The sequence below is a fragment of the Oncorhynchus kisutch genome, linkage group LG10, assembly GCF_002021735.2.
Source record: "Oncorhynchus kisutch isolate 150728-3 linkage group LG10, Okis_V2, whole genome shotgun sequence".
NCBI lineage: Eukaryota > Metazoa > Chordata > Actinopteri > Salmoniformes > Salmonidae > Oncorhynchus > Oncorhynchus kisutch.
Window position 1 is genome coordinate 68,107,358 of NC_034183.2, and position 27,528 is coordinate 68,134,885.

Below are 27,528 nucleotides of genomic sequence, written 5' to 3' on the forward strand. Positions count from 1 at the left end.
TCTAGCTTTAAACTAAATCTCTTTCTCTGAGTAATTGTCTTAGTATAAAATTATATCATGTTCAATTTCTTTGGAGCAGACAATATAGCTCAAAATGTGCATTATTTAGTATGTTTTGCTCATCTTTATCAAGGGTGCCAATAATTTTGGACCTGACTGAGAGCCACTTGAAATAGGGAAGAAACATTCCCTTTCTAAAAAGTGCAAAGCCATTCACGGACTAGGTCAGAGGAACAGCTCTGTATACGACCCTGTATAAGTATCTCTTGCAAATGTGTTCAGAATCTTTCCCTTACAAAATACATACTGTATCAATATACAGTACATCATGTAAACGTCAAAGTTTCCTCGTTTAAGAACTTTAGAAACTCCCCCATTAGAATGTACTTTTTTGAGAATAGCAACTGAAGACAAACATAGTGCATGTAATCCAATTCTAATCTCTTGAGATATTGAAATAAAGAGTAGGGTACTTTGGCTTGGTAGTGTTCTAGCAACAGCACACTGTGGAACAACCCCACACATTCTGCTGTGTAGTAAAGAGAGAATACAGAGTACATGTCAAGGTCATTGGAGGAAGATCACTTTATATTCACAAAACATGAAGCTGACCATAGATAAGTGCCTACATATAGGTATACAAACTGTACTGTGTGCTTCACTGTGTTTGGTTGGAGGGCAACACACAGACTTATTGTGGAGATGTGACTACAATGGGGGTTACAGCACGCACACACTCATACTCTCTCTCTCTCTCTTCCACCCTCTCTCTCTCTCTCTCTCTCTCTCTCTCTCTCTCTCTCTCTCTCTCTCTCTCTCTCTCTTCCACCCTCTCTCTCTCTCTCTTCCTCTCTCTCCCTCTCTCTCTCTCTCTCTCTCTCTCTCTCTCTCTCTCTCTCTCTCTCTCTCTCTCTCTCTCTCTCTCTCTCTCTCTCTCTCTCTCTCTCTCTCTCTCTCTCTCTCTCTCTCTCTCTCTCTCTCTCTCTCTCTTCCTCTCTCTCTCTCTTCCACCCTCTCTCTCTCTCTCTTCCTCTCTCTCTCTCTCTCTTCCACCCCCTCTCTCTCTTTCTCTCGCTCTCATTCCTTCCTCTCACACCTCCTCCTCCTAATCTTTCTCGGACACAGCCATTTCTTACAGACATCAGCTCAGCCTGATAGCAGACTCTTCCCTCTTTCTTAATGACGGTACAGCGTCAGAGGGGCTGAGAGATTCAAACAGTGAGTATATCTGTCTAGCTAGGTGTAAACGGGAAGCTTACTGAATGTGTATGAAAGGGTCTTCTATACCTCAATCCTCTGCTGTCTTCCTCTCCATCTTGAAATCCAAGAGCTGCACTCTATATCCCTCTCTTTCTTCTGCCTCTCACTTCCTCTCTCTACGATTTCACACCCAGAGCCTTCTTCATGTGTTCGTATACCACGTACGAGATGCTGACAGCAGGAATAACCTTCAGGAAGTTGGGGGCGATGCCGCGGTAGAGCCCAGGTACCCCGTCATGTGATATGATGTGCTTGAACTGACCGACCATGGACAGCTTGGGCCCGCCCTCAGTGGAGGCTGGTGGAAAGAGGGAAAGACGGCGAAAACAGTTATATCCGTTAGATAGCTATTAATAGATAGGGGAAAGGGGGATACCTAGTCAGTTGTACAACTGAATGCATTCAACTCTGTTTGGATAGCCCGAACAGTAATACAGTGCCTTCGGAAAGTATTCAGACCCCATGACTTTTTCCACATTTGTTAAGTTACAGCCTTATTCTCAAATTGATTAAATTGTTTTTTCCCCTCATCAATCTACACACAATACACCATAATGACAAAGCAAAAACAGGTTTTTAGAAATTGTTGCTAATTTATACAAATAAAAAACTGAATTATCACATTTACATAAGTATTCAGACCCTTTACTCAGTACTTTGTTGAAGCTCCTGCATTGTCTTGGCTGTGTCCTGTTAGAAGGTAAACCTTTGTCCCAGTCTGAGGTCCTGAGTGCTCTGGAGCAGGTTTTCATCAAAGATCTCTCGGTGGGCCTCCCGGGTGGTGTAGTGGTTAAGAGTGCTGTACTGCAGCGTCAGCTGTGCCACCAGAGACTCTGGGTTCGCGCCCAGGCTCTGTCGTAACCGGCCGCGACCGGGAGGTCCGTGGGGCGACGCACAATTGGCCTAGCGTCGTCCGGGTTAGGGAGGGGTTGGCTGGTAAGGATATCCTTGTCTCATCGTGCACCAGCGACTCCTGTGGCGGGCCGGGCGCAGTGCGCGCTAACCAAGGTTGCCAGGTGCACGTTGTTTCCTCCGACACATTGGTGCGGCTGGCTTCCGGGTTGGATGCGCGCTGTGTTAAGAAGCAATGCGGCTTGGTTGGGTTGTGTATCGGAGGACACATGACTTTCAACCTTCGTCTCTCCCGAGCCCGTACGGGAGTTGTAGCGATGAGACAAGATAATAGCTACTAAAAACAATTGGATACCACGAAATTGGGGAGAAAACGGGGTAAAAATTCAAAAAAACTAAAAAAAGGATCTCTCGGTAAGTGGCTCTGTTAATCTTTGCCTCAATCCTGACTAGTCTCCCTGTCCCTGTAGCTGAAAAACATCCCCACAGCATGATGCTGCCACCACCATGCTTCACCGTATAGATGGTGTCAGGTTTCCTCCAGACATGACGCTTGGCATTCAGGCCAAAAAGTTCAATCTTGGTTTCATCAGACTAGAGAATCTTGTTTCTCATGGTCTGAGAGTCTTTAGGTGCCTTTTGGCAAACTCCAAGAGGGCTGTCATGTGGAGTGCTGATTTGTGGAGTGCTGCAGAGATAGTTGTCCTTCTGGAAGGTTCTTTCATCGCCACAGAGGAACTCTGGAGCTCTGTCATAGTGACTATCGGATTCTTGGTCATCTCCATGACCAAGGCCCTTCTCCCCCGATTGCTCAGTTTGGCCGGGCGGCCAGCTCTAGGAACGTCTTGGTGGTTCCAAACTTCTTCCATTTAAGAATGATGGAGGCCACTGTGTTATTTGGGGACCTTCAATGCTGCAGGAATGTTTAGGTACCCTTCCCCAGATCTGTGCCTCGAAGCAATCCTGTCTCGGAGCTCTACAGACAATTTCTTTGACCTCATGGCTTGGTTTTTGCTCTGACATGCACTGTCAACTGTGGGATCTTATATAGACAGGTGTGTTCCTTTCCAAATCATGTCCAATCAATTAAATTTCCCACAGGTGGACCAATCAAGTTGTAGAAACATCTCAAGGATGATCAATGGAAACAGGATGCCCCTGAGCTCAACATCGATTCTCATAGCAGAGGGTCTGTATACTTATGTAAATAAGGTATTTCTGTTTTTAATTTTTAATAAATGTGCTAAAATGTCTAACAACCTGTTTTTGCTTTGTCATTATGGGGTACTGTGTGTAGATTGCGGAAGATCATTTTTAATTAAATCCATTTTAGAATAAGGCTGTAACGTAACAAAATGTGGATAAAATCAAGGGGTCTGAATACTTTCCGAAGGCACTGTATTTATAGGGTAATAGTTTGACATAGTAGGTAGTAATTCATTTGTTATAGATTATGTTATAGAATGTAATATAATCTATATTATCTATGTAATATCATCTATGTTATGTAGTAAGGTAGAAGGTATAATTGCAGTTCAGTTGTACACCAGTCTCACCCTGGGCCTGCATACGTGTTCTAATGAGAGCCAGGGGGTAGGAGGCCAGTTGTCCACAGGTACTAGACACAGTACCACAGCCCAGCAGTACCAACACCCCCGGGTCAGCAGAGCCCTTACTGTACCGCTGGAGCCAGGCATTCTTCAGAGTCTGAGATGGAAAGGGGGAGGGGACGAGAGAGAAGAGGGGAGAGAAAAGAGACAAGGAAAGAATAAAAAGAGAGAAAAGAGAGAGGAGAAAGAGGAGGGGTAGAAGGGTGAGGGTAGAAATGAGAGAGGAATAAGAGAAGGGATAGATAGGCTACATTGTTAATTTGACCTATATTTTATTGTGTTAAAAAAATGAGGATATAGTAGAGAGAACCACGGCTCATTGACTGCTAGTAAAAGTACAACTCAAAGTTCACTTAAACACATAAAAGTCATTTTTACGAGAGAGCTGGGCAACAGTAACAGCAGCATACATACTGACTGGCATTTTACTTGAGTACAAGGGACAGGGCCAGTGATGAGGTTTAGCTTTCCCAGAAAACATCAAACACAGTTGGCAGGCAGACAAATACACACACACACACACACACACACACACACACACACACACACACACACACACACACACACCATTTAGTATACTGGTCAATTGCTTGGTCGATTGACTCTTGGTTGACATTTATTTTTTTATGGCAGACAAGACACTTGTCTGACTCGTGCCTGTCTCAGTAGACTAAAACATTGAGGAGGCCATGGGGATGGCACAGTCCATCACTCTATCCTATTTCCGGCAACTTCAGGAGCGTACCGGCAGAATCTACGAAGGCTAGCAGCAGCGGGATGAGGAGGGTCGAGAACAGATTTTTTTCTTCTGGTTATCTTGATCTCTGGCTCCCTCTTGAGTCATTGGTGTGTCTTAATTATTTCATCAAGCAGTGCACTTAAAGCATCAGACAAGCTCAGTGCATATAGTTGATTTTATTAAAACATATAAAGGTGTGTCTATATATGGAAAAATATACTTTTATACATTTCAACGACGGTCAACCAATATCTTTTTTTTTTTTTCAGGGACAGCCCTACTCTCTCTCTCTCACACACACACGCACTTTCTCACACACACCTCGTAGACGGCCAGGTCTATGCCAGCATACGGTATGATGCCAAGTGTGTTGGGCACGTAGCCCCTGTAGAAGGCTCGCACCCCCTCCTTCCTCAGGATCTGACGTGCACAGTCTACAATGCCAGAGTACTGGCCAGTCTTCCTCAGGGTCAGACGAGTCTTCAGCACCTGGGAAGTGAGAGAGGGAGGAGAAAGGGGAAAGAGAGAGGGTGTGCAAGGAAGAGAAGGAAAATTAGAGAAAAGTCCTATGTTTCTATATTCAATAAAAAGTCTGTCTATCTTTCTGTCGGTCTGTCTCCCCTCGTTCACCTCCATAGGGTAGATGATTGTCTGTGCAGTGGCTCCAGCCAGAGAGCCAGCGATAAACCTCTCCTGCACCCGCAGAGTACCCGCTTCATTTCTGCCCCGGATCAACCACTTGATCTAAGATGGAGGAGTCAGGGGAGAAAGGGGGGAGAGGAGAGACAGGCAGGTGGAAGAGAGTCAGGGATATACAGGGATTAAGGGGTGAGGGGGATAGATTGTGGGAGGTGGGATAGGCAGGCATACACAGTGAGGGGGAGGTGTAGATTGGGGGAGTTGGGGGTGAGGGGGGAATACGTGAGTCACACTGGGGTGGAGGAGGAGAGTCAGAGACACAACACGTAGAGACACAGGGTGTGTCTGACAGGGTGAGAAACAGAGTGTGTGTGTGTGAGCAACATTTCACACCTCAGTGTGGGTGTGTGACTCCTTCATTCCTATGCTTCACTAATGACTACCCCATACACCAGAACTTATTTACAGATGTAAATTTGTCCATAATAATTCCAAATCAACCTCTGGGGCCTCTTACACCCACATTTGTGTACAGGTGCGTACAGTCCTCTTCCTTCACCTGTTCGTAGGCCATGAACTTGATGGCAGACTCTGGGGCTATTTTGAGGACGTTGATGCCGTTGCCCCTCCAGAGGGCTCGTACACCCCCCTCCTGGACCATCCCCCTCAGCCCCGTCCACAGGTTGATCCCCCTAGAGCTGGAGCCATGCACCTAGAGAGACAGCATTGTCAGTAGCTCTAATAACATTCTGTATATCAGGGGTGGCTAACCCTCCTCCTGGAAAGCTACTGGATGTGCAGGCTTTTGTTCCAGCCCTGCTCTAGCACACCTAATTCTACTAATCAGCACTGCACTGACCTCTAACCTCTGAGCCTGTAGTAAACACAACAGTAACCCTTCACCTGTAGGAAGACCTTGAGACGGTCTAGGGGGGCGGTTCCTGTACGTGACACCGCCCCTGCCATCGCCCCGGCAACCAGCTGCCTCCACACTACCCCCGACTGGCGCTCTTGTTGGGAAAACTCTGGCGGCACTGTCATGTGCTCTCCGATGTCAAACATCTGAGAAATCACAGAGATGCCAATCAATAAACTTGATTGGCATCCAGAACTATCTGTATTCACCAAATGTAAATTACATGATTGGGGGTGAACCCTTCTCTAAGTTTACCAAACTAAAATTCCTGGATAAAGCATCAGAAACAATTTAAACTGTGTAAACTATAACATAAAATGTCATTACAGAGTAACTATAAATACATAGATTAAGAAAATGGCCAGATTTGTAATGAAAGGATACTGGCAAAATGTTTAGTTTCTATAGTTAATATGTAATTACATTTTATTACATCAATAATGGAAAATTCCATGTAATGCTATCTGTGCTACTTCATGTCAAGCAAAGATCTAAACTAGAGAGTGTAAAGATAGAAGGCATAGATAGGCAGTACTGACTGACCAGAGAGTGTTTCCAGTAGTGGGCGATGCCCTCCATGTTGTGAAGAGGGTTAAACAGGAAGTGATCTCGCCACTCACTCCAGTTGATAGTCATTGTGCCGTCCCTGTCCATACTGAGAGAACACACAGAGCAATGTCAACACACACACACACACACACACACACACACACACACACACACACACACACACACACACACACACACACACACACACACACACACACACACACACACACACACACACACACACACACACACACCTCTGTAGTATTTTGATGGCGTGTTCTGTGGACACCTCCAGTCCCAGGTTGTGCAGCGATTGTTGAATCTCCCCGACATCAATGCGCCCTGCATAAACAGTGAATCCCATCAGTGCCCACAACATGTAATATGTACCTACAGGCATACAGTACAGTTAGAGCACAGTGATGTGTGTGTGTGGCTACTTTGTGAACTCCATGCATTAATGTGGTATGATACTTAATACCATTCATGCAGTCATACCACACATTCAGATAAATTACCATACCAGTGCAATGTGACATAGAATGCTCTGTGCATGTTTGAACAATTTAAACAGTGTTTTGTAAGTGAAAGGACATTGTATCCAAATGGCCCTCCTACATGTGTCTACTTATGTGTGTTTAGATCAGACTTGGGTTCAAATACATGATTATCTAAGCAATAAGGCTTGAGGGGGTGTGGTACATGGCCAACATACCAAGGCTAAGGGCTGTGGTATATTGGCCATATACCACAAACCCCCAAGGTGCCTTACTGCTATTTTAAACTGGTTACCAACTTAGTTAGAGCAGTAAAAATATATGTTTTGTCATAGCCGTGGTAGACAGTCTGATATACCACGGCGGTCAGCCAATCAGCATTCAGGCCCCTGAACCACCCAGTTTATAATGTTATTTTAATACTTATTTTCTGTGTGTGTGAATGCATTAACTGTAAGTCGCTCTGGATAAGAATGTCTGCTAAATGACTAAAATGTCAAATGTAAATGTGTATGCATGTGCGTGTGTGAGTGAGGTGGCCATGCCGACCGTCATGGTTGCGGTCCAGTGTGTGGAACATGAGCCGCAGTTCCTTCTCGTGGGCCCACAGGTACTGAGAGAACTCCTCAAAGTCCAGCAAGCCATCATGGTTGGTGTCACTCTCACGCACTATCTGCAGGAGTAGGATTGGGGTGAGAGGAGGGGTAAAAATAGCAGAAAGGGAGGGGGTGAAGGGTCAAACAGTGTAGGGGACAGGGGGTGAGAGAGAGGTTAAGGGGGATGTGACAAGGTGAAAAAGTGTGGGGTGGGTTGGGGCCAGGGGTGAGATTTAGGGTAAGGTGATAGTTTGAGGGGGTGAGGGAAGAAGCAGGAAGGAGTGCGTGAGAAATGACAACAAAGCTTATCATTATTTTACAAGGTCATAACCTGCAAGCATAAAACAATCAGAAGAACTGTTCTATATTCATCCTCTCTAGTGCTTCCTCAAACAAGGAGAGGAAGGAAGGAAGAAAGAGAGAGTGAGAGAGAGAGAGAGAGAGAGAGAGAGAGAGAGAGAGAGAGAGAGAGAGAGAGAGAAAATAGAGTGAGAACAAGAGTGAGAAAGAGCGAGAGAATAGTATAGAGAGAGAGCAAGAGAGCGAGAGTGAGAGAACCCCTACTCTGACCTTGTCATAATCCGCTTCACTCCTGTGCCCAGTGTCCAGTTAATCTTCAGTAACAATCACATACTGCTGGAATCTGACCTGAACCAATGCACTTGACCAATACACACACACACACACACACACACATACACACATACACACACACACATACACACACACACACACACACACACACACACACACACACACACACACACACACACACACACACACACACACACACACACACACACACTCATATGCATATACAACAAGTCACCATAATAAATTACAGAGAGAAAAGTGGCGTGAACAAGCTTAAATAAAAACACAATTTCAATGTAAGCTTTGTCACAAGATTATCCACATGAACTTTAAAGGACAACTTGTCATCCAACCAAATACCTAGGTATTTGTAGGATGACACTTTTTTAATGGATAAGCCACCAAATGTGACAATGCTAATGTTCTCAGGCAGAGTTCGAGCTCTGGTAAAGGTCATGAATTTAGTTTTTTGTATATTCAAGACCAGTTTGAGACCATAAAAGGAGGCCTGCAGTGGCTGAAAAGCAGTCTGGAGCTCTTCAACAGCCTGAACCAGAGAAGGAGCACATGAATATATAACTGTATTATCTGCATATAGATGTAACTTTGCTGGCTGCATCCCATTTCCCAAATCATTCATACAAATTCAGAACACAGGAGCTAAAATGGAACCCTGAGGCACACCTATATTAATCTCAAGAAAGCTAGATTTGTGATTGTTGGTATATTCACATTGTGTTCTGTCAGAAAGGTAGTTCCTAAACCAATTTACTGCCCCTTCACTAAGACCAATGTTTCTGAGTCTAGCTAGCAACAATTCATGGTCAACTAAATCAAAGGCCTGTGATAAATCCACAAACAGAGCAGCACAATGTTGCTTTATATCAAGTCCATTAATGATGTAATTTACCACTGCCATAGCTGCAGTTGCGGTGCTGTGCCCCAATCTAAAGCCAGACTGAACACCGCTCAGTATGTTCTTTTCAATGAACACGTTTTTTAATTGTGAGTTCACTAGGGATTCATAGACTTTGGGCAGGATAGGGAGTTTAGAGATAGGACGATAGTTATTAGCATCTGAGGGATCTCCACCCGTTAGCAGTGGGAGGACATAAGCTGATTTCCAAATACTGGGTATGTAATTGGTCAAGAGACTCAAGTTGAAAATGTGAGCCACAGGTTCAGTAATAATACCAGCTGCTATCTTTAAGAGGTAGAGGTCCAAGTTGTCTGGACCTGCAGACTTTGTAGTGTCTATTGCCTTTAGTGCTTTATAGACCTCAGTATAAGAAAAAGGCTCAAAGTTAAAATGGTTCACATGAGGGCCTATATCATAGTTGACTGTAACAGAGCTGACATTAGAGGCCTGGGCCCCACCATTATCAACAACTGAACCAGCAGATATGAAGTGCTTGTTAAAACACCTACAATATGGGCTTTATCCTTCACTTCATTAGAATCCATCATTAAATGGTCAGGAAGGCCAGAGGATACATTAGAACCTGACACTGATTTGATTCGCTTCCAGAACTTGGTAGGGTTGTTTAGGTTCTCTGTGACTGCATTTAGATAGTAATATGATTTCCAGACTTCCTGATCAACCCTGTGTATTTGTTTCTTAGCACTCTGAAGGAGGCCCAGTCAACAGGAGCACTTGTATGTCTAGCTTGAGCCCAAGAGATGTTTCTCTTTCTAATTAATTCTGCCAAGTTATCTGAAAACCAGGGACTGTCCCTTCCACTGATTCTAAACTTCTTCACAGGGGCATCCTTATCACAAATAGACACAAATTTCATATAAAAATAGTCCCAGGCAGTGTCAACATCGGGAAACAGATTTACTCTGTCAATATTATGGTACAGATCATGTAAGATCGCTTGCTCATCAAGCTGTCTAAAATGTATTTAAAAAATATAACAGGGTTTGGCTTTGGTCATTTTGTATTTCTAACACAAGCAATTGCACAGTGATCACTGGCATCATTACAGAATATCCCAGTCGATGTGTATTTGTGGGGGCTCTATTCCGTTTCAGAACTCCCTAGTCCTTGCAGATGACAAGCATTCCCATAACATAATGCAGTGACCACCATGCTTGAAAATGTGAAGAGTGCTACTCAGTTATGTGTTGTGTTGGATTTGCCCACAAACCTAACCTACTTGTATTCAGGGCATAAAGTTGATTTCTTTGCCAATTTCTTTGCAGTTTTACTTTAGTGCCTTATTTCAAAAAGGATGCATGTTTTGTTATATGTGTATTCTGTACAGGCTTCCTTCTTTTCACTCTGTCATTTAGGTTCGTATTGTAGAGTAACTACAATGTTGTTGATCCATCCTCAGTTTACACCTGTCAAAGCCATTCAACTCTGTAACTTTTTTGAAATCACCATTTGCCTCATGGTGAAATCCCTGAGCGGTTTCCTTCCTCTCAGCAACTGAGTTAGGAAGAACACCTGTATCTTTGTAGTGACTGGGTGTATTGATACACCATCCAACGTGTAATTCATAACTTCACTATGCTCAAAGGGTTATTCAATGTCTGTTTTTTTTTTACCCATCTACCAATAGGTGCCCTTTGCGAGGCATTGGAAAACCTCCCTGGTCTTGTGGTTGAATCAATGTTTGAAATTCACTGCTCGACTGAGGGACCTTAGAGATAATTGTGTGTGTGGGGCAATCATTCAAAAATCATGTTAAACACTATTTTTGCATACAGACTAAGTCCATGCAACTTATTATGTGACTTGTTAGGCACATTTTTACTCCTGAACATTTTTACTCCTGGGGTTTAATATTTATTGACTCAAGACATTTCAGCTTTTCATTTGAAAGAAATTGGTAAAAATTTCAAAGAACATGATTCCACTTTGACATTATGTGGTATTGTGTGTGGGCCAGTGACACAAAATCTCAATTTCATCCATTTTAAATTCAGGCTGTAACACAACAAAATGCGGAAAAGGTCAAGGATTGTGAATACTTTCTGAAGGCACTGTATGTGCCACTGCCAGCCATGAAAGTCCAGCCGGTGTGGTAGGAAAGGGTCAGGCGTAGATGGAAAAATCTACCAGCCGCTCAAATGTTTTTACCAGCCAAAATATATTTGGGCCACAATTACAGCATGACATAATTACAAAATGTTCACGTTTATTTTCTCTCTCTTTAGCTCAAATAACGGCGCCATTGATTTCAAGAAATGTTGCATCATTTTTTACGTGGTTGCATCATATTTCTGTGCATACTTTGCATTGAAGCTTGCATCGAGGCATACTTCAAAGGATGTACAAACAGAGTACGTATTCGAGAAGTGACCTCTGTGCTTCGTTTCACATACTGTGATTTGGACTCATACGCCGACCCTCCTGTGCTCCAGTTTACGTTCTCAGAGCACACCCCTTGAATCCAGGGCGAGGCTCCCTTGCTCTACTGGGCTATGTGGCTCTACTGGGCTATGTGGCTCTACTGGGCTCTACTGGGCTATGTGGCTCTACTGGGCTCTACTGGGCTATGTGGCTCTACTGGGCTATGTGGCTCTACTGGGCTATGTGGCTCTACTGGGCTCTGTGGCTCTACTGGGCTCTGTGGCTCTACTGGCCTCTATGGCTCTACTGGGCTCTGTGGGGACTTTTCTAATCGGTTTATGCACACCACAGATGCAAGGTGTATAGAATTTTATGTGAAGAGAAATCCCCAATCATCAACTACTATCATAACCATATTATCTGGACTGAATGGAAAATGTCCTGCAAAAGGGATGACTTCAGTAGTCCTAAATCCAGCCAGCCAGGCTGAGTTGAACTCATGACATTGTGCAGACGCGCAGTGACACAGTAGTATCCCAAATCCCTGGTGATAACAGTTTAAGCTACACGACTGTTTCGCTAGCACAGACTGAATTATGTCCGGAGTTTCATTTGATGGCATTGAGGAGTTTACCACATCAGCCACCGGCTTCATTAATGAGTGCATCGACAACATTTTCCCCACAGTGACAGTAAGTACATAGTCCTGTTTTGACGCCTTGCCTGTTTGATGGTTCATCGGAGGGCGTAGCGGGATTTCTTATACGCGTCATGATTAGTGTCCCGCTCCTTGAAAGCGGCAGCTCTAGCCTTTAGCTCAGTGCAGATGTTGACTGTAATCCATGGCTTCTGGTTGGGATAAGTTTGAATCCTAGTACGAAACCCAGCGGCGCAAGCCTACCAGACTAGCTAACTATGCTCGCTTCGAGGCAAGCAACACTGAACTACGCATGAGTGTACCAGCTGTTCCGGATGACTGTGTGATCACACTCTCTGTAGCCAATGTGAGTAAGACCTTTAAACAGGTTAACATTCCCAAGGCCGCAGGGCCAGACGGATTACCAGGACACGTGCTCAGAGCATGGGCTGACCAGCTGGCAAGCGTCTCCACTGACATTTTCAACCTCTCCCTGACCCAGTCTGTAATACCTACATGTTTCAAGTGGACCCCCATAGTCCCTGTGCCCAGGAACGCCATTGTAACCTGTCTAAATTACTATCGCTCCGAAGCACTCACATCTGTAGCCATAAAATGCTTTGAAAGGCTGGTCATGTCTCACATCAACACCACCATCCCAGACACCTTGGACCCACTCCAATCCGTATACCGCCTCAACAGATCCACAGCTCAGGTAGTCTCTATTGCACTCCACACTGCCCTTTCCCACCTGGACAATAAGAACACCTATGTGAGAATGCTATAAACTGACTACAGCTCAGCCTTCAACACCATAGTGCACTCCAAGCTCATCACTAAGCTAAGGACCCTGGGACTGAACACCTGCCTCTGCAATTGGATCCTGGACTTCCTGAAGGGCCGCCCCCAGGTGGTGAGGGTAGGCAACAACCCATCCACCACTCCCTGTTCACCCACGACTACATGTCCACTCACGACTCCCACACCCTCATTAAGTTTCCCGACGACATGACGGTGATCGCCAACGCCTGATCCCCAACAATTGCCTGATCACCAACGACGATGAGACAGTCTATAGGGAGGAGGTCAGAGACCTGGGAGTGTGGTGCCAAGACAACAACAAGACAACAGCTTCTACCCACAAGCAATAAATAGTTAGTCCGGGTAGCTATTTGATGAACTATTTAACTATCTGCATTGACCCTTTTTGCACTAACTTTTTTGACACATCACATACGTTGCTGCTACTGTTTATCATCTTTCACTTTATTCCTAGTTACAGTAGATGTACACATCTACCTCAATGACCTCGTACCCCTGCATATCGACTCTGTACTGGTACCCTGTGTACATAGCCAAGTTATCCTTACTCATTGTGTATTTATTACTACTTTTTCTTTCTCTCTGCATTGTTGGAAAATGACCTGTAACTAAGCATTTCACATTTAGTCTACACCTGTTGTTAACAAAGTATTTTACAAATAAAATTTGATTTGAAGACTGAGGGTAAGATGTGTGTGTGTGTGTGTGTGGTGTGTGTATGTGTGTGTGTATGTGTGCGTGTGCGCCAGACACTGATATTAAGGTCAGGCGGGGTCAGGGCTGCACCAGGTTTGTGTTACAGTCATACCTTTAAAATATTAATTCAGGAAAGTGTTGCTTTCCTGTCATGACAGGCAGATCAGAAAAACATGCATCAGTATTGTGTTGAAGCAACAGAGTTTTCAGATAGCACTGGTGACAGGCACCTTGAGTTGGAGGGATTGGTGAAAATAGCACTGGAACTCTTTTAATATCTGTAGTAAAATGCCTCTCACTGCCTGTAGAACACTCTGCCTGCTTCTCCTGTGACATCACAGGGTCAAAATAGAGCACTGAGACACCGGCTAGACTGGACCATAGCTCATAGCTCAGGTAGTTAAAGATTTGATATGAGAGGCCTATACACTCGGAATAAGTGAAGCAGGTTATAGCTCCTGTTCATTGTACTAGTAGGCTATAAACAAATATACTTGTTTATAGTAAACACAGGAACTACACAGTTTCCTATGTCAGTGCGTCTCAAACTGGAGTCCACTAGGTATCTTTTAGCCGTACCCTTATCCTACTCCTACTCTGTTCCTCTGGTGATGTAGAGGTGAATCCAGGCCCTGCAGTGCCTAGCTCCACTCCTATTCCCCAGGTGCTCTCTTTTGATGACTTCTGTAACCGTAATAACCTTGGTTTCATGCATGTTAACATTAGAAGCCTCCTCCCTAAGTTTGTTTTATTCACTGCTTTAACACACTCTGTCAACCTGGATGTCTGAATCCTGGCTTAGGAAGACAACCAAAAATTCTGAAATCTTCATCCGTAACTATAACATTTTCAGACAGGATAGAACGGCCCAAGGGGGCGGTGTTGCAATCTACTGCAGAGATAGCCTGCAGAGTTCTGTCCTACTATCCAGGTCTGTACCCAAACAATTTGAACTTCTACTTTTAAATCTGTCGCTGCCAGAGTAGCACTTCACTCCGGCGCTGCCAGAGTCGCCCTTCACTCCAGCGCTGCCGGAGTCTCAAGCCTGTCCGGCACTGCCGGAATCTCCCATCTATTCGGGGCCCGCTGCAAGGGTCCCCAGTCTGAGGTCAACGCCGAGGGTCGCCGCTCCAAAGGTGCTCCTTAAGTGGGACAAGACTATGGTGGAGTGGGGTCCAGAGGCGCTCCTCAGTCCAGTGGGGCCTTTAATTAGGGTCTTAGACCCAAGGTCGGAGGCGAGGGTCGCCACTCGAAAGAGGCCCTTGAAGAGGGAAATGACTATGGTGGGGTGGGGTCCACATCCCGCGCCAGAGCCGCCACCGCAGACAGATGCCCACCCAGACCCTCCCCCATGGGGATTGCTTAGTATGTTTCTATTTTTAGTTTGGTCAGGGTGTGATGTGGGTGGGTATTCTATGTTGTATGTCTAGGTGTTGTGTTTCTATGTTTAGGCCTGGTATGGTTCCCAATCAGAGGCAGCTGGTTATCGTTGTCTCTGATTGAGAACCATACTTAGGCAGCCTGTTTTCCCACTATGGGTGTGCGTAGTTGTTTTCTGTCTTTGTGTGTCTGCACCAGACAGAACTGTTTCGTTTGTTCCGCTTTGTTGTTTTTATGTTCTAGTGTTCAGTTTCTTTATTAAATTTACCATGAACACGTACCACGCTGCACCTTGGTCCTCTTCACCTTCTTCCACCTACGAATATCGTTACATTGTGCTGCTAGGCGACCTAAACTGGAACATGCTTAACACCCCAGCCATCCCACAATCTAAGCTTGATGCCCTCAATCTCAAACAAATGATCAATGAACCTACCTGGTACCACCCCAAAGCCGTAAACACGGGCACCCTCATAGATATCATCCTAACCAACTTGCCCTCTAAATACACCTCTGCTGTTTTCAACCAAGATCTCAGCGATCACTGCCTCATTGCCTGCATCTGTAATCGGTCAGCGGTCAAACGACCTCCAATCATCACTATCAAACGCTCCCTGAAACACTTCAGCGAGCAGGCCTAAATAACATCCTATGGCGTTCTGCTTTAGCATCGAACAGCCCCCGTGATATGCAACTTTTCAGGGAAGCTAAAAATCAATATGCACAGACAGTTAGAAGAGCCAAGGTTAGCTTTTTCAAGCAGAAATTTGCTTACTGCAACACGAACTCTAAAAAGTTCTGGGACACTGTAGAGTCCACGGAGAATAAGAACACCTCCTCCCAGCTGCCCACTGCACTGAGGATAGGAAACACTGTCACCACTGATAAATCCACTATAATTGAGAATTTCAATAAGCATTTTTCTACGGCTGGTCATGCTTTCCACCTGGCTACCCCTGCCCCGGTCAACAGCACTGCACCCCCCACAGAAACTCGCCCAAGCCTCTCCTTCTCCCAAAACAAGTCAGCTGATGTTCTGAAAGAGCTGCAAAATCTGGACCCCTACAAATCAGCCGGGCTAGACAATTTGGACCCTTTCTTTCTAAAATTATCTGCCGAAATTGTTGCAACCCCTATTACTAGCCTGTTCAACCTCTCTTTCATGTCGTCTAAGATTCCCAAAGATTGGAAAGATTGGAGAAAAAAAAGATTGGAAAGCAGCTGCGGTCATCCCCCTCTTCAAAGGGGGGGACACTCTTGACCCAAACTGCTACAGACCTATATCTATCCTACCCTGCCTTTCTAAGGTCTTCGAAAGCCAAGTCAACAAACAGATTACCGACCATTTCGAATCCCACCATACCTTCTCCGCTATGCCATCTGATTTCAGAGCAGGTCATGGGTGCACCTCAGCCACGCTCAAGGTCCTAAAAGATATCTTAACCGCCTTCGATAAGAAACAATACTGTGGAGCCGTATTCATTGACCTGGCCAATGCTTTTGACTCTGTCAATCACCACATCCTCATCGGCAGACTCGATAGCCTTGGTTTCTCAAATGATTGCCTCGCCTGGTTCACCAACTACTTCTCTGATAGAGTTCAGTGCATCAAATCAGAGGGCCTGTTGTCCGGGCCTCTGGCAGTCTCTATGGGGGTGCTTCAGGGTTCAATTCTTGGACCAACTCTCTTCTCTGTATACATCAATGATGTCGCTCTTGCTGCTGGTGAGTCTCTGATCCACCTCTACGCAGACGACACCATTCTGTATACTTCTGGCCCTTCTTTGGACACTGTGTTAACAACCCTCCAGACGAGCTTATAGCCATACAACACTCCTTCCGTGGCCTCCAATTGCTCTTAAATACAAGTAAATGAACGCTCTTCAAACGATCGCTGCCTGCACCTGCCCGCCCGTCAACATCACTACTCTGGACGGTTCTGACTTAGAATATGTGGACAACTACAAATACCTAGGTGTCTGGTTAGACTGTGAACTCTCCTTCCAGACTCACATGAAACATCTACAATCCAAAGTTAAATCTAGAATTGGCTTAAGCATCAGCTGTCAGAGCAGCTCACAGATTACTGCACCTGTACGTAGCCCATCTACAATTTAGCCCAAACAACTACCTCCCCCTACTATATTTATTTATTTATTTAGCTCCTTTGCACCCCATTATTTATATCTCTACCTTGCACATTCTTCCACTGCAAATCTACCATTCCAGTGTTTTACTTGCTATATTGTATTTACTTCGCCACCATGGCCTTTTCTTTGCCTTTACCTCCCTTATCTCACCTCATTTTCTCACATTGTATATAGACTTATTTTCTACTGTATTATTGACTGTATGTTTGTTTTACTCCATGTGTAACTCTGTGTCGTTGTATGTGTCGAACTGCTATGCTATATCTTGGCCAGGTCGCAATTGTAAATGAGAACTTGTTCTCAACTTGCCTACCTGGTTAAATAAAGGTGAAATAAATAAAAAAATAAAAGGTACTGAAGTACAATTTTTTTACATAATTTTTGTATATATTTTTTAAAATCCCTTACTGAAAAACATTTTTTATCACAGTGCTGTTATTACAAAAGTACCACTAACAGGTCACGATCATCATCATAAAGGGAAAAAGGGATTTTTTTTTGTTCAAATACTGTACATAACGCAACAATTCTGTAATGTTAGTATATCTCTATATACATCTTTCAAATGATTTGCCATGGAGTGGCAAAGTGGTCTAAGGCACTGCATCTCAGTGCAAGAGGCGTTACTACAGTCCCTGTTTCGAATCCAGGCTGTATCACATCCGGACGGAAGTCTCATAGGGCGGCGCACAATTGGCCCAGCGTTGTCCGGGTTTGGCCGTCATTGTAAATAAGAATTTGTTCTTAACTGACTTGCCTAGTTAAATAAAGGTTAAATAAAAAACTGTATAGTAATAAAGTGCTCTGTACATCATTAAGTTGGAAAAATGGCAGAGAAAGGCAAGTTACATCCGCGAACAGCCTGCTCTGCCCTTATTGAGTCTGCTGGTGTGCTGTGCTTTTAGCTGACCCAATGTTACAGACTGACTGCTGGGAACATGTCAACAACTTCATCAGCAATCTGTGAAACTATCGTAGATAAGTGACAAGCTACAAGCTACACAGTGTTTCTCAGTGCAGTTCCCAACATCCTTTGCTAGCTAGCTAACATTCAATCCCTGTGTTTGTCAGTGAAGCTAGCGAGCAGCAAGCAGGCTACAACAAGCTAAATCAGTTGATGAAATCACTAGCGACGATATACTTGCACATACACTGCTCAAAAAAATAAAGGGAACACTTAAACAACACAATGTAACTCCAAGTCAATCACACTTCTGTGAAATCAAACTGTCCACTTAGGAAGCAACACTGATTGACGATAAATTTCACATGCTGTTGTGCAAATGGAATAGACAACAGGTGGAAATTATAGGCAATTAGCAAGACACCCCCAATAAAGGAGTGGTTCTGCAGGTGGTGACCACAGACCACTTCTTAGTTCCTATGCTTCCTGGCTGATGTTTTGGTCACTTTTGAATGCTGGCGGTGCTTTCACTCTAGTGGTAGCATGAGACGGAGTCTACAACCCACACAAGTGGCTCAGGTAGTGCATCCAGGATGGCACATCAATGCGAGCTGTGGCAAGAAGGTTTGCTGTGTCTGTCAGCGTAGTGTCCAGAGCATGGAGCCGCTACCAGGAGAGAGGCCAGTACACCAGGAGACGTGGAGGAGGCCGTAGGAGGGCAAGAACCCAGCAGCAGGACCGCTACCTCCGCCTTTGTGCAAGGTGGAGCAGGAGGAGCACTGCCAGAGCCCTGCAAAATGACCTCCAGCAGGCCACAAATGTGCATGTGTCTGCTCAAACGGTCAGAAACAGACTCCATGAGGGTGGTATGAGGGCCCGACGTCCACAGGTGGGGGTTGTGCTTACAGCCCAACACCGTGCAGGACGTTTGGCATTTGCCAGAGAACACCAAGATTGGCAAATTCGCCACTGGCGCCCTGTGCTCTTCACAGATGAAAGCAGGTTCACACTGAGCACACGTGACAGACGTGACAGAGTCTGGAGAGCCGTGGAGAATGTTCTGCTGCCTGCAACATCCTCCAGCATGACCGGTTTGACGGTGGGTCAGTCATGGTGTGGGTGGCATTTCTTTGGGGGGCCGCACAGCCCTCCATGTGCTCGCCAGAGGTAGCCTGACTGCCATTAGGTACCGAGATGAGATCCTCAGAGATTAAATCCCCTTGTGAGACCATATGCTGGTGCGGTTGGCCGTGGGTTCCTCCTAATGCAAGACAATGCTAGACCTCATGTGGCTGGAGTGTGTCAGCAGTTCCTGCAAGAGGAAGGCATTGATGCTATGGACTGGCCCGCCCGTTCCCCAGACCTGAATCCAATTGAGCACATCTGGGACATCATGTCTCGCTCCATCCACCAACGCCACATTGCACCACAGACTGTCCAGGAGTTGGCGGATGCTTTAGGCCAGGTCTGGGAGGAGATCCCTCAGGAGACCATCATCCACCTCATCAGGAGCATGCCCAGGCATTGTAGGGAGGTCATACAGGCACGTGGAGGCCACACACACTACTGAGCCTCATTTGGACTTGTTTTAAGGACATTACATCAAAGTTGGATCAGCCTGTAGTGTGGTTTTCGACTTTCATTTTGAGTGTGACTCCAAATCCAGACCTCCATGGGTTGATAAATTTGATTTCCATTGATCATTTTTGTGTGATTTTGTTGTCAGCACAGTCAACTATGTAAAGAAAAAAGTATTTAATAACAATATTTCATTCATTCAGATCTAGGATGTGTTATTTTAGTGTTCCCTTTATTTTTTTGAGCAGTGTATTTTGTGCAGGAGTAGATATGTTGTTTTGTTTGTACAACTTTTTCACTATCTATCAGCGCATGCATCTGTCCCAGTGCCCATGTTTCATAGCGAGTGAGTCATGCACAAGACAGGTTGTGTGAGACAATGCCTGCGAATGGATTTAGAATTTTGGAATATTGATAAATGTCAGTTGAGATGTCGAGTGCGCATCGTCTCAATGGTCATTTTGGCCAAAACACTTGCAGACTCAATTGAGCTCTATCGAACACAACAGCAAGTGGCCACTCGATAAAGGGCTTGGGGACCTAGTGTTCTGTTTGAGAGTCAACCTATGGCTGCAGTAGATAGAACGTCATTTCCCCCTAGTGGTCATACGCGATAGATGCGGTAAAGGAGTCAATGGAACGCAGACGTTCAGATTGACCAGATTGGCGCACATTAAATAAATCTGATCTAACAAAGTGGATATTGGTCAAATCCGTAATGATTTATGTATTGTAACAGGCCCACAATGCGGTTACTTAAATCCAATTTGGATATATTTGGCTGTTTTTGCTGCATAACATGTAGATGTCACTTTTCAGGTTTAGAAGAAGTGACTGCTAAATGCTAACTTTGGCTATAAACTGATTAGCATAGCTAGCATATAGAAATTGGTGGTGGTAGTCCAAGTTGTTTTTAACTGTAATGCAGTTAATTGGTAACGATGACATTAACATATTTTTACAACATTTTTTTTTACAACTAACATTTTTACATTTTTACAACTATCATTTACAACTGCGACCTGGCCAAGATAAAGCAAAGCAGTGCCACACAAACATTAACAGAGTTACACATGGAATTAACAAACGTACAGTCAATAACACAATAGAAAAATCTATGTACAGTGCGTGCAAATGTAGTAAGATTAGGGAGGTAAGGCAATAAATAGGCCATAGAGCCTAAATGTAGGCTAATTTTGCTGGGGGGGGGGGGGGGGGGGGGTGAGGAGCCCTTTCCCCCACGCGTTTCCATAATTCCATTGTTTTGTTTAATTTCGATTGACCTCTTTACCAGATCTATAGGACCACCATACACAATCGGACCCTATTCTGAATTGTCCATGTGGAATTGTATTATTTTGTCTTATTGTTTTAAAGGTCCCGCACAGTCATCCGATTTCTCAAGTAAAAATTTGAATGACCGAAACATCACCTATAACATTTTTACACTATTAAAATGCTCAGAATTGAAGAAATTGTACCCTTTCTCCCATCTCTAACTATCAGGAAGCCTGAAAGAACAGGCTGAGTGGGCGGGGAGCTTATATCATGTGCTCGCCTTGAATGACAGCTGTTTGAAACACCCTTGTGGTCGTTGCCAGGTAACAAGGTAAACAATGGGCAACATGTCAATGATGACCAGGTAAACAATGGGCCACATGTCATTCTGACCCTAAATAGTATTCCTCAACCCATTTTCTCTACAAAATGTTCTCAAAAGAGCTGATAATGGACTGCTAGATATCAGTCAAACAGCAGCAATACACAATTGCATTTCTATTGTTTTGTATCTAATTACAGAATACTGTTCACTTGATACACTTCTTCAGCAGAATTAGTCAAGTCTGAGTCCCCGAAGCGTAGACATAAGGGAATGTACATGAAAACAGCATACAATAAGTGTATTGGACAATTGATTGATGTTCAGAATTGTATGTATTGATCAGACATTTATTTGTTCATTTACATGAGGCAAGCATATCTGAAATATTGATCAACATGGACATTCATGAGAAATAAAGGTAAGAAATAATGGTGAGACATCATTTGACATGAAAAAAAAATCAAATAGAGCCATAAGCCACAATATAGGCACCCTGCTGCCCTACAGTGCACAGGACCCCATTGATTCTGGACCCCATTGATTCAAGACCCCATTGATTCTGGACCCCATTGATTCAGGACCCCATTGATTCAGGACCCCATTGATTCTGGACCCCATTGATTCTGGACCCCATTGATTCAAACGATGTAAATGAAAATGTGATATCATATCATGTAAAAGTAAATTACTTAGGCTTTGGGAAATGCAACCAACTACAGAGATTGATGGGATGGGATCGGGAGAGGAGGGGGACCATGTTCCCTGCTTCAATCAAGCAGGCTTCAGTCACCCACTTGACTTCAGTCACCCCGAAGATTGAAGCTGGAGACAAAATCAGGTATGGCCTCCTCCTTGTCAGGCCTCTCACACAGGGCAGACGGGTTCTGGGATGGACAGCTCGCACATCTTCCCCACAAAAGGCACTGGATCAAGGGTGACCTTGCTGAAGAGGAGATCCAGGAGCCTGTCTATATAGCCTGTGAGGGTTTTGAAAAGGAAAATGTTTGTTAAATTGGTAGTAAAATAAATGTCATTTTATTCACTGTTGATCTGTCTTCACAGGCTTCACAGCATACCCCCCTTATGACGTTATCAATTTGTTGATGTAGCGATCTACTCATTCTACAATGTGTTTTCTGGTGTTTTTGAAGTACTCATTTTGAAATATGCAATATTTAGTGAACTTTTCAATGTTTGTATTTGGAATTTGTGTGTGCCTGAAATGCTCAATTGATTTGAAATGAATAATTATGACGTACAGTTTTGGTTGGGTCTGTCTTCACAGGCTTCACAGCATATCCCCCCTTCTTTGGTCTGTCATCACTTGATCTGTCTTCACAGGCTTCACAGCATATCCCCCTTCTTTGGTTTGTCTTCACTTGATCTGTCTTCACAGGCTTCACAGCATATCCCCCTTCTTTGGTTTGTCTTCACTTGATCTGTCTTCACAGGCTTCACAGCATATCCCCCTTCTTTGGTTTGTCTTCACTTGATCGGTCTTCACAGGCTTTACAGCATATCCCCCCTTCTTTGGTCTGTCTTCACTTGATCTGTCTTCACAGGCTTTACAGCATATCCCCCCTTCTTTGGTCTGTCTTCACTTGATCTGTCTTCACAGGCTTTACAGCATATCCCCTTTTCTTTGGTTTGTCTTCACTTGATCTGTCTTCACAGGCTTTACAGCATATCCCCTTTTATTTTTTCTGTCTTCACAGGCTTCACAGCATATCTTCCTTATTTTTTCTGTCTTCACAGGCCCCTTTGTCTTGGGAAAGCTGATTTTGTATCCTGCTGCGTTGGTTGCCTGGAAAGATGTGCAAACCGAGTAGATGTTGAATTTTCTAAAATGTAGATCATTAGAGCCCCAATGACACAAGCTACAGAAAATATAAGACAACAACCCACATAATTGAATGGCAGAATATAATTTTCAGGGGTAAATTACAAATACTATACACACCAGAACTCCTTTTGTAGACAACATTCCTTCATATCAGCTGTTTGCTGTCAGTTCTCAGACTCAATGTAGGGGGTTTAGGGATGGAAGAACAAAAACCATATAGTGACAATCAGCTGTGTTGCAGAAAATATACTGTCAAAGTAGCCACAGTTACAGCCACCGTGTCAGACTCATACTTACATTATGGTCAGTGCTTGCAAGATAAACTGATCCACTGTCAATGATGGTTCAGCATCCATCTTCATGATTAGCTTCCTGGCAAGACACATCAAATGTTCTCCCCAATTTATAAAGCAACTTTGCTCTAAATGTGCACTGCACACGGGTGTTATGGTCCTGTCCACCCGAAATGAAAATCAGCCACTGCTTACGGATGTCTTCATTCTTCAGGAAATAGTGTAATGTTAAATTATCAGTATGGCATCCAGTCACAACACAGTGTGTTTTTTCTGGCATGATGGTAAGTAGCTTGCTAGCTATAAGTTACAACACAGATGAAAAGTTGAGTTACCAGTATCGTTCTGCCACGTTCTACTTGAGCTATTTATGGTTTGTAAACAAAGCCGTATGATGCGCACATGTGATGGAGGTTTTAAACTTCTTAAGGCTAGGGGGCAGTATTTTCACGTCATGATGAAAAGCGTGCCCAAAGTAAACTGCCTGTTACTCAGGCCCAGAAGCTAGGATATGCATATGATTAGTAGATCTGGATGGAAAACACTCTGAAGTTTCTAAAACGGTTTGAATGATGTCTGTGAGTATAACAGAACTTATTTGGCAGGTGAAACCCAGAGGACAAACATCCAGGTATTTTTTTTTGAGGTCACTCTTTTTTCAATGGGTTTTCTATGGGGATCTAGATTTCTAAGGCACTTGCTTGCAGTTCCTATCGCTTCCACTGGATATCAACAGTCTTTAGAAATTGGTTGATGTTTTTCCTTTGTGTAATAAAGAAGTAGGGCAGTTCAGAACAAGGGTCGAGTGAAGTGTACTGTTTGTTAGAGGCGCATGACCTGAAAGCTTGCTCCACTTTGTTTGTATCCGCTATTGAACACAGTTTATCCCATCTTAAATGTTATTGATTATTTACGTAAAAAAATACCTAAAGTTGTATAAGGAAAGTTGTTTTAAATGTTTGGACAAAGATTACAGATAACTTATTAGATATTTTGTAGTCATGTTGCCCGAGTTGGAACTAGTGTTTTTCTGGATTAAACGCACCAAATAAATGGAAATTTTGGATATATAACGACATAATTAATTGAACAAAATAACCATTTGTGATGTTTATGGGACATATTGGAGTGCCAAAAGAAGAAGCCCGTCAAAGGCAAGGCATGAATTATATAGTTATTTCTGAGTTACGTGTCGCGCCTGGTGGGTTGAATTATGATTGTCTGTGTTTGTTTGATGGGCTGCTGTCCTCAGATAATAGCATGGTTTGCTTTCGCAGTAAAGCCTTTTTGAAATCTGACACGTTGGCTGGATTAACAACAAGTGTAGCTGTAATTTGGTGCATTGCATGTGTGATTTCATGAAAGTTTAATATTTATAGTAATTTAATTGGAATTTGGCGCTCTGCCATTTCACTGGATGTTGTCAAATCGATCCCGTTAATGGGATTTGATCCCTAAGAGGCTTTAAATTTTTAAATTAGTTAAGATTACAAGACGCTACCATTGGTGTATAACATTTACGGCCCTACTTGATATTGCATAGGGGCAGCAGGGTAGCCTAATGGTTAAAGCATTGGGCCAGTAACCGAAAGGTTGCTGGATTTAATCCCAGAGCTGACAAGGTAAACATCTGTTGTTCTGTTCCTGAACAAGCCACTGTTCCCCGGTAGGCTGTCATTGTAAATGAGAATATGTTTTTAACTGACTTGCCTAGTTAAATAAAGACAGAAGTAATCCCTGAATTCAAGTGTTTGACATGGGGGAGGGGACCAGTAACTTGACCTGTTCACCGGACGTGCTACCTGTCCCAGACCTGCTGTTTTCAACTCTCTAGAGACAGCAGTAGCGGTAGAGATACTCTTAATGATCGGCTATGAAAAGCCAACTGACATTTAGTCCTGATGTGCTGACCTGTTGCACCCTCGACAACTACTGTGATTATTATTATTTGACCATGCTGGTCATTTATGAACATTTGTACATCTTGGCCTTGTTCTGTTATAATCTCCACCCGGCACAGCCAGAAGAGGACTGGCCGCCCCTCATAGCCTGGTTCCTCTCTAGGTTTCTTCCTAGGTTTTGGCCTTTCTAGGGAGTTTTTCCTAGCCACCGTGCTTCTACACCTGCATTGCTTGCTGTTTGGGGTTTTAGGCTGGGTTTCTGTACAGCACTTTGAGATATCAACTGATGTAAGAAGGGCTATATAAATAAATCTGATTTGATTTGATTTAACTTCATGATCAACTTTGTTAATGTACAGTAATTTTTTCACTGGTTTCATCCAAATATCCTCAAATGTTATGAAAAACATGATGTTCACTGTTTGGACCTTTAACAGAAAAACGATTTTAAAAAATGTGTTGTTTAAACATTAATAAATGTAGAGCAGTTGTCACAACAACAGATTACACACATTTACACAAATCTGGCCAAGGGGTCTGTGGAAGAAGTTGGTGCAATACAGTACAATACAATACAATATTATTAATCTACAATATACCCTTAGACGCACAACAGGGCCTGGGAGGCTCATAGGGATCCACAGTAGTCCATCAATGATCCAGTTTTCAACTAAAAACTTATTGTATTCCATCCAATTGTTGATTACATTTTACTTTCCATGGCTGAAGTATTGGTTAGTCTGGCCATGCATGCACTGCAAAGTCATGAAACTTCTGGTATGCTATTTTAATTTTTAATTTTAATTTGACCTCACTCTAAAGTCTGAGTTGTGTTCGGATTTTGAGAGGGTCCCTGATGAATTCGCTATCAGAAAAAAAAGTTCAGGAACCCCTGGCCTATGTCATACATACTGTATGATCAGTTTGTGTTGTTTGACAGGACATAATCGTTTTACTCCTTACTCAGCCAAGAACAAACAAACACACACACACACACAATTAATGTGCAATGCAGGCTATAATTCAAGGGATACACATGACTATTGGAATACCCCCAAAATCACTATTCCTCTCACCTCCTCCGCGTCACTGCGAAGTAAACCGCGTGCAGCGAGTCCTATCCTCAGCTCGTTGATGTCGACTTTACCGTCTTTATTGAGGTCCAGTTGGTCGAACAGTTCGGCCCATCTCTCTCGCGTTTCCGGTTCCCTATCAGGGTCCGACACACCTTTGTCTTGTTCTTGACAGCGAGCCCGGGTCCAACCAAAGCAGAACCGAGCCCTGCCTTCGCCCATGTGAAATGGAGACTTGTGCAATCCTGGTGGTGGTGGCTATTATCCCAACCTGCTGCCGCGAAGCAGGCGTAGAAAATTGAAGGAGCGCTTTTTGTTCTAATAACTCGCAGTGGGTTTCGTTACGATAGCCTACCTATTCAAATCCCGGAACCATGGTATATCGAAATGGCACGACAGTCTTACTGAAATAACTGATGTTCTCCCTCGGTCTCGTTACCGAGGCACCGGTTTAATATACGGAGTCGTTGCTGAGAATGTCAGTACACCGGGTGCGGTGTAAACTCTCGGTGCCTGTAATATTAATCCCCGTATCCGTTACGTATCTCGTGACATCGGCGATGATTAAATCCATGAACTAATTCAAATGAATTAGTCTTAATTCAAATGAATTAGTCTGTTGGTCAGGGGACTGGCTCTGCCTTTTGGATAGGCAGTGAGTCCCCCATGCAACGAAGCGAACCAAGCTCCCCGTGTTCGTTATATTTTACCACAGCTACAGCTTTGTGTATGCATGTAGGATACCGGGTGGAATTTCTATGCTGTCATCTCTGACCACGCGCTCAATGCGGTGGGTGTTTGTATGCGAGTGTTCGTGAGAGAAAGAGTTCCATTTTACTTTGAAAGGTTCGATGTTAGAACAGAGTGAGAGTGGTTAGGTGTAGCTGTAGTAGAAGCCTAACAAAAATCATCTACTTTCACCTCTGCAGGTCCATCCTCTCCTCCTCCTCTCTCGTAAGATTATGATGCTTCCTTCTGTTCATTACATAGCGGTTATCATTATTGCAGCTGCTCATATGACACACACACACACACACACACACACACACACACACACACACACACACACACACACACACACACACACACACACAC

The 27,528-nt window shown here is 43.9% G+C and overlaps 1 protein-coding gene across 2 annotated transcripts; it reads right to left on the reverse strand.

Annotated features, from left to right (window-relative positions):
* Positions 1–1,028: 1,028 nt before the first annotated feature.
* On the reverse strand, positions 1,029–27,358 carry LOC109893580 (calcium-binding mitochondrial carrier protein SCaMC-3-like). 2 transcript variants are annotated; one of them, XM_031834900.1, is made up of 10 exons: positions 26,437–27,358; positions 7,612–7,735; positions 6,820–6,907; positions 6,560–6,671; positions 6,004–6,162; positions 5,660–5,812; positions 5,092–5,205; positions 4,783–4,950; positions 3,669–3,819; positions 1,029–1,558 (listed from the first exon to the last, which is right to left on the reverse strand). In XM_031834900.1, the coding sequence occupies exons 1-10, from the start codon at positions 26,653–26,655 to the stop codon at positions 1,377–1,379; spliced, it is 1,470 nt and encodes a 489-aa protein (XP_031690760.1). In that variant the 5' UTR covers positions 26,656–27,358; the 3' UTR covers positions 1,029–1,376. The 2 variants fall into 2 exon arrangements, 1 of the variants encoding a protein (XP_031690760.1); XR_004211352.1 differs by lacking the exons at positions 1,029–1,558; positions 3,669–3,819; positions 4,783–4,950; ... (4 more) ...; positions 6,820–6,907; positions 7,612–7,735 and adding exons at positions 21,655–22,300; positions 22,583–23,127; positions 23,284–23,667.
* Positions 27,359–27,528: the final 170 nt, after the last annotated feature.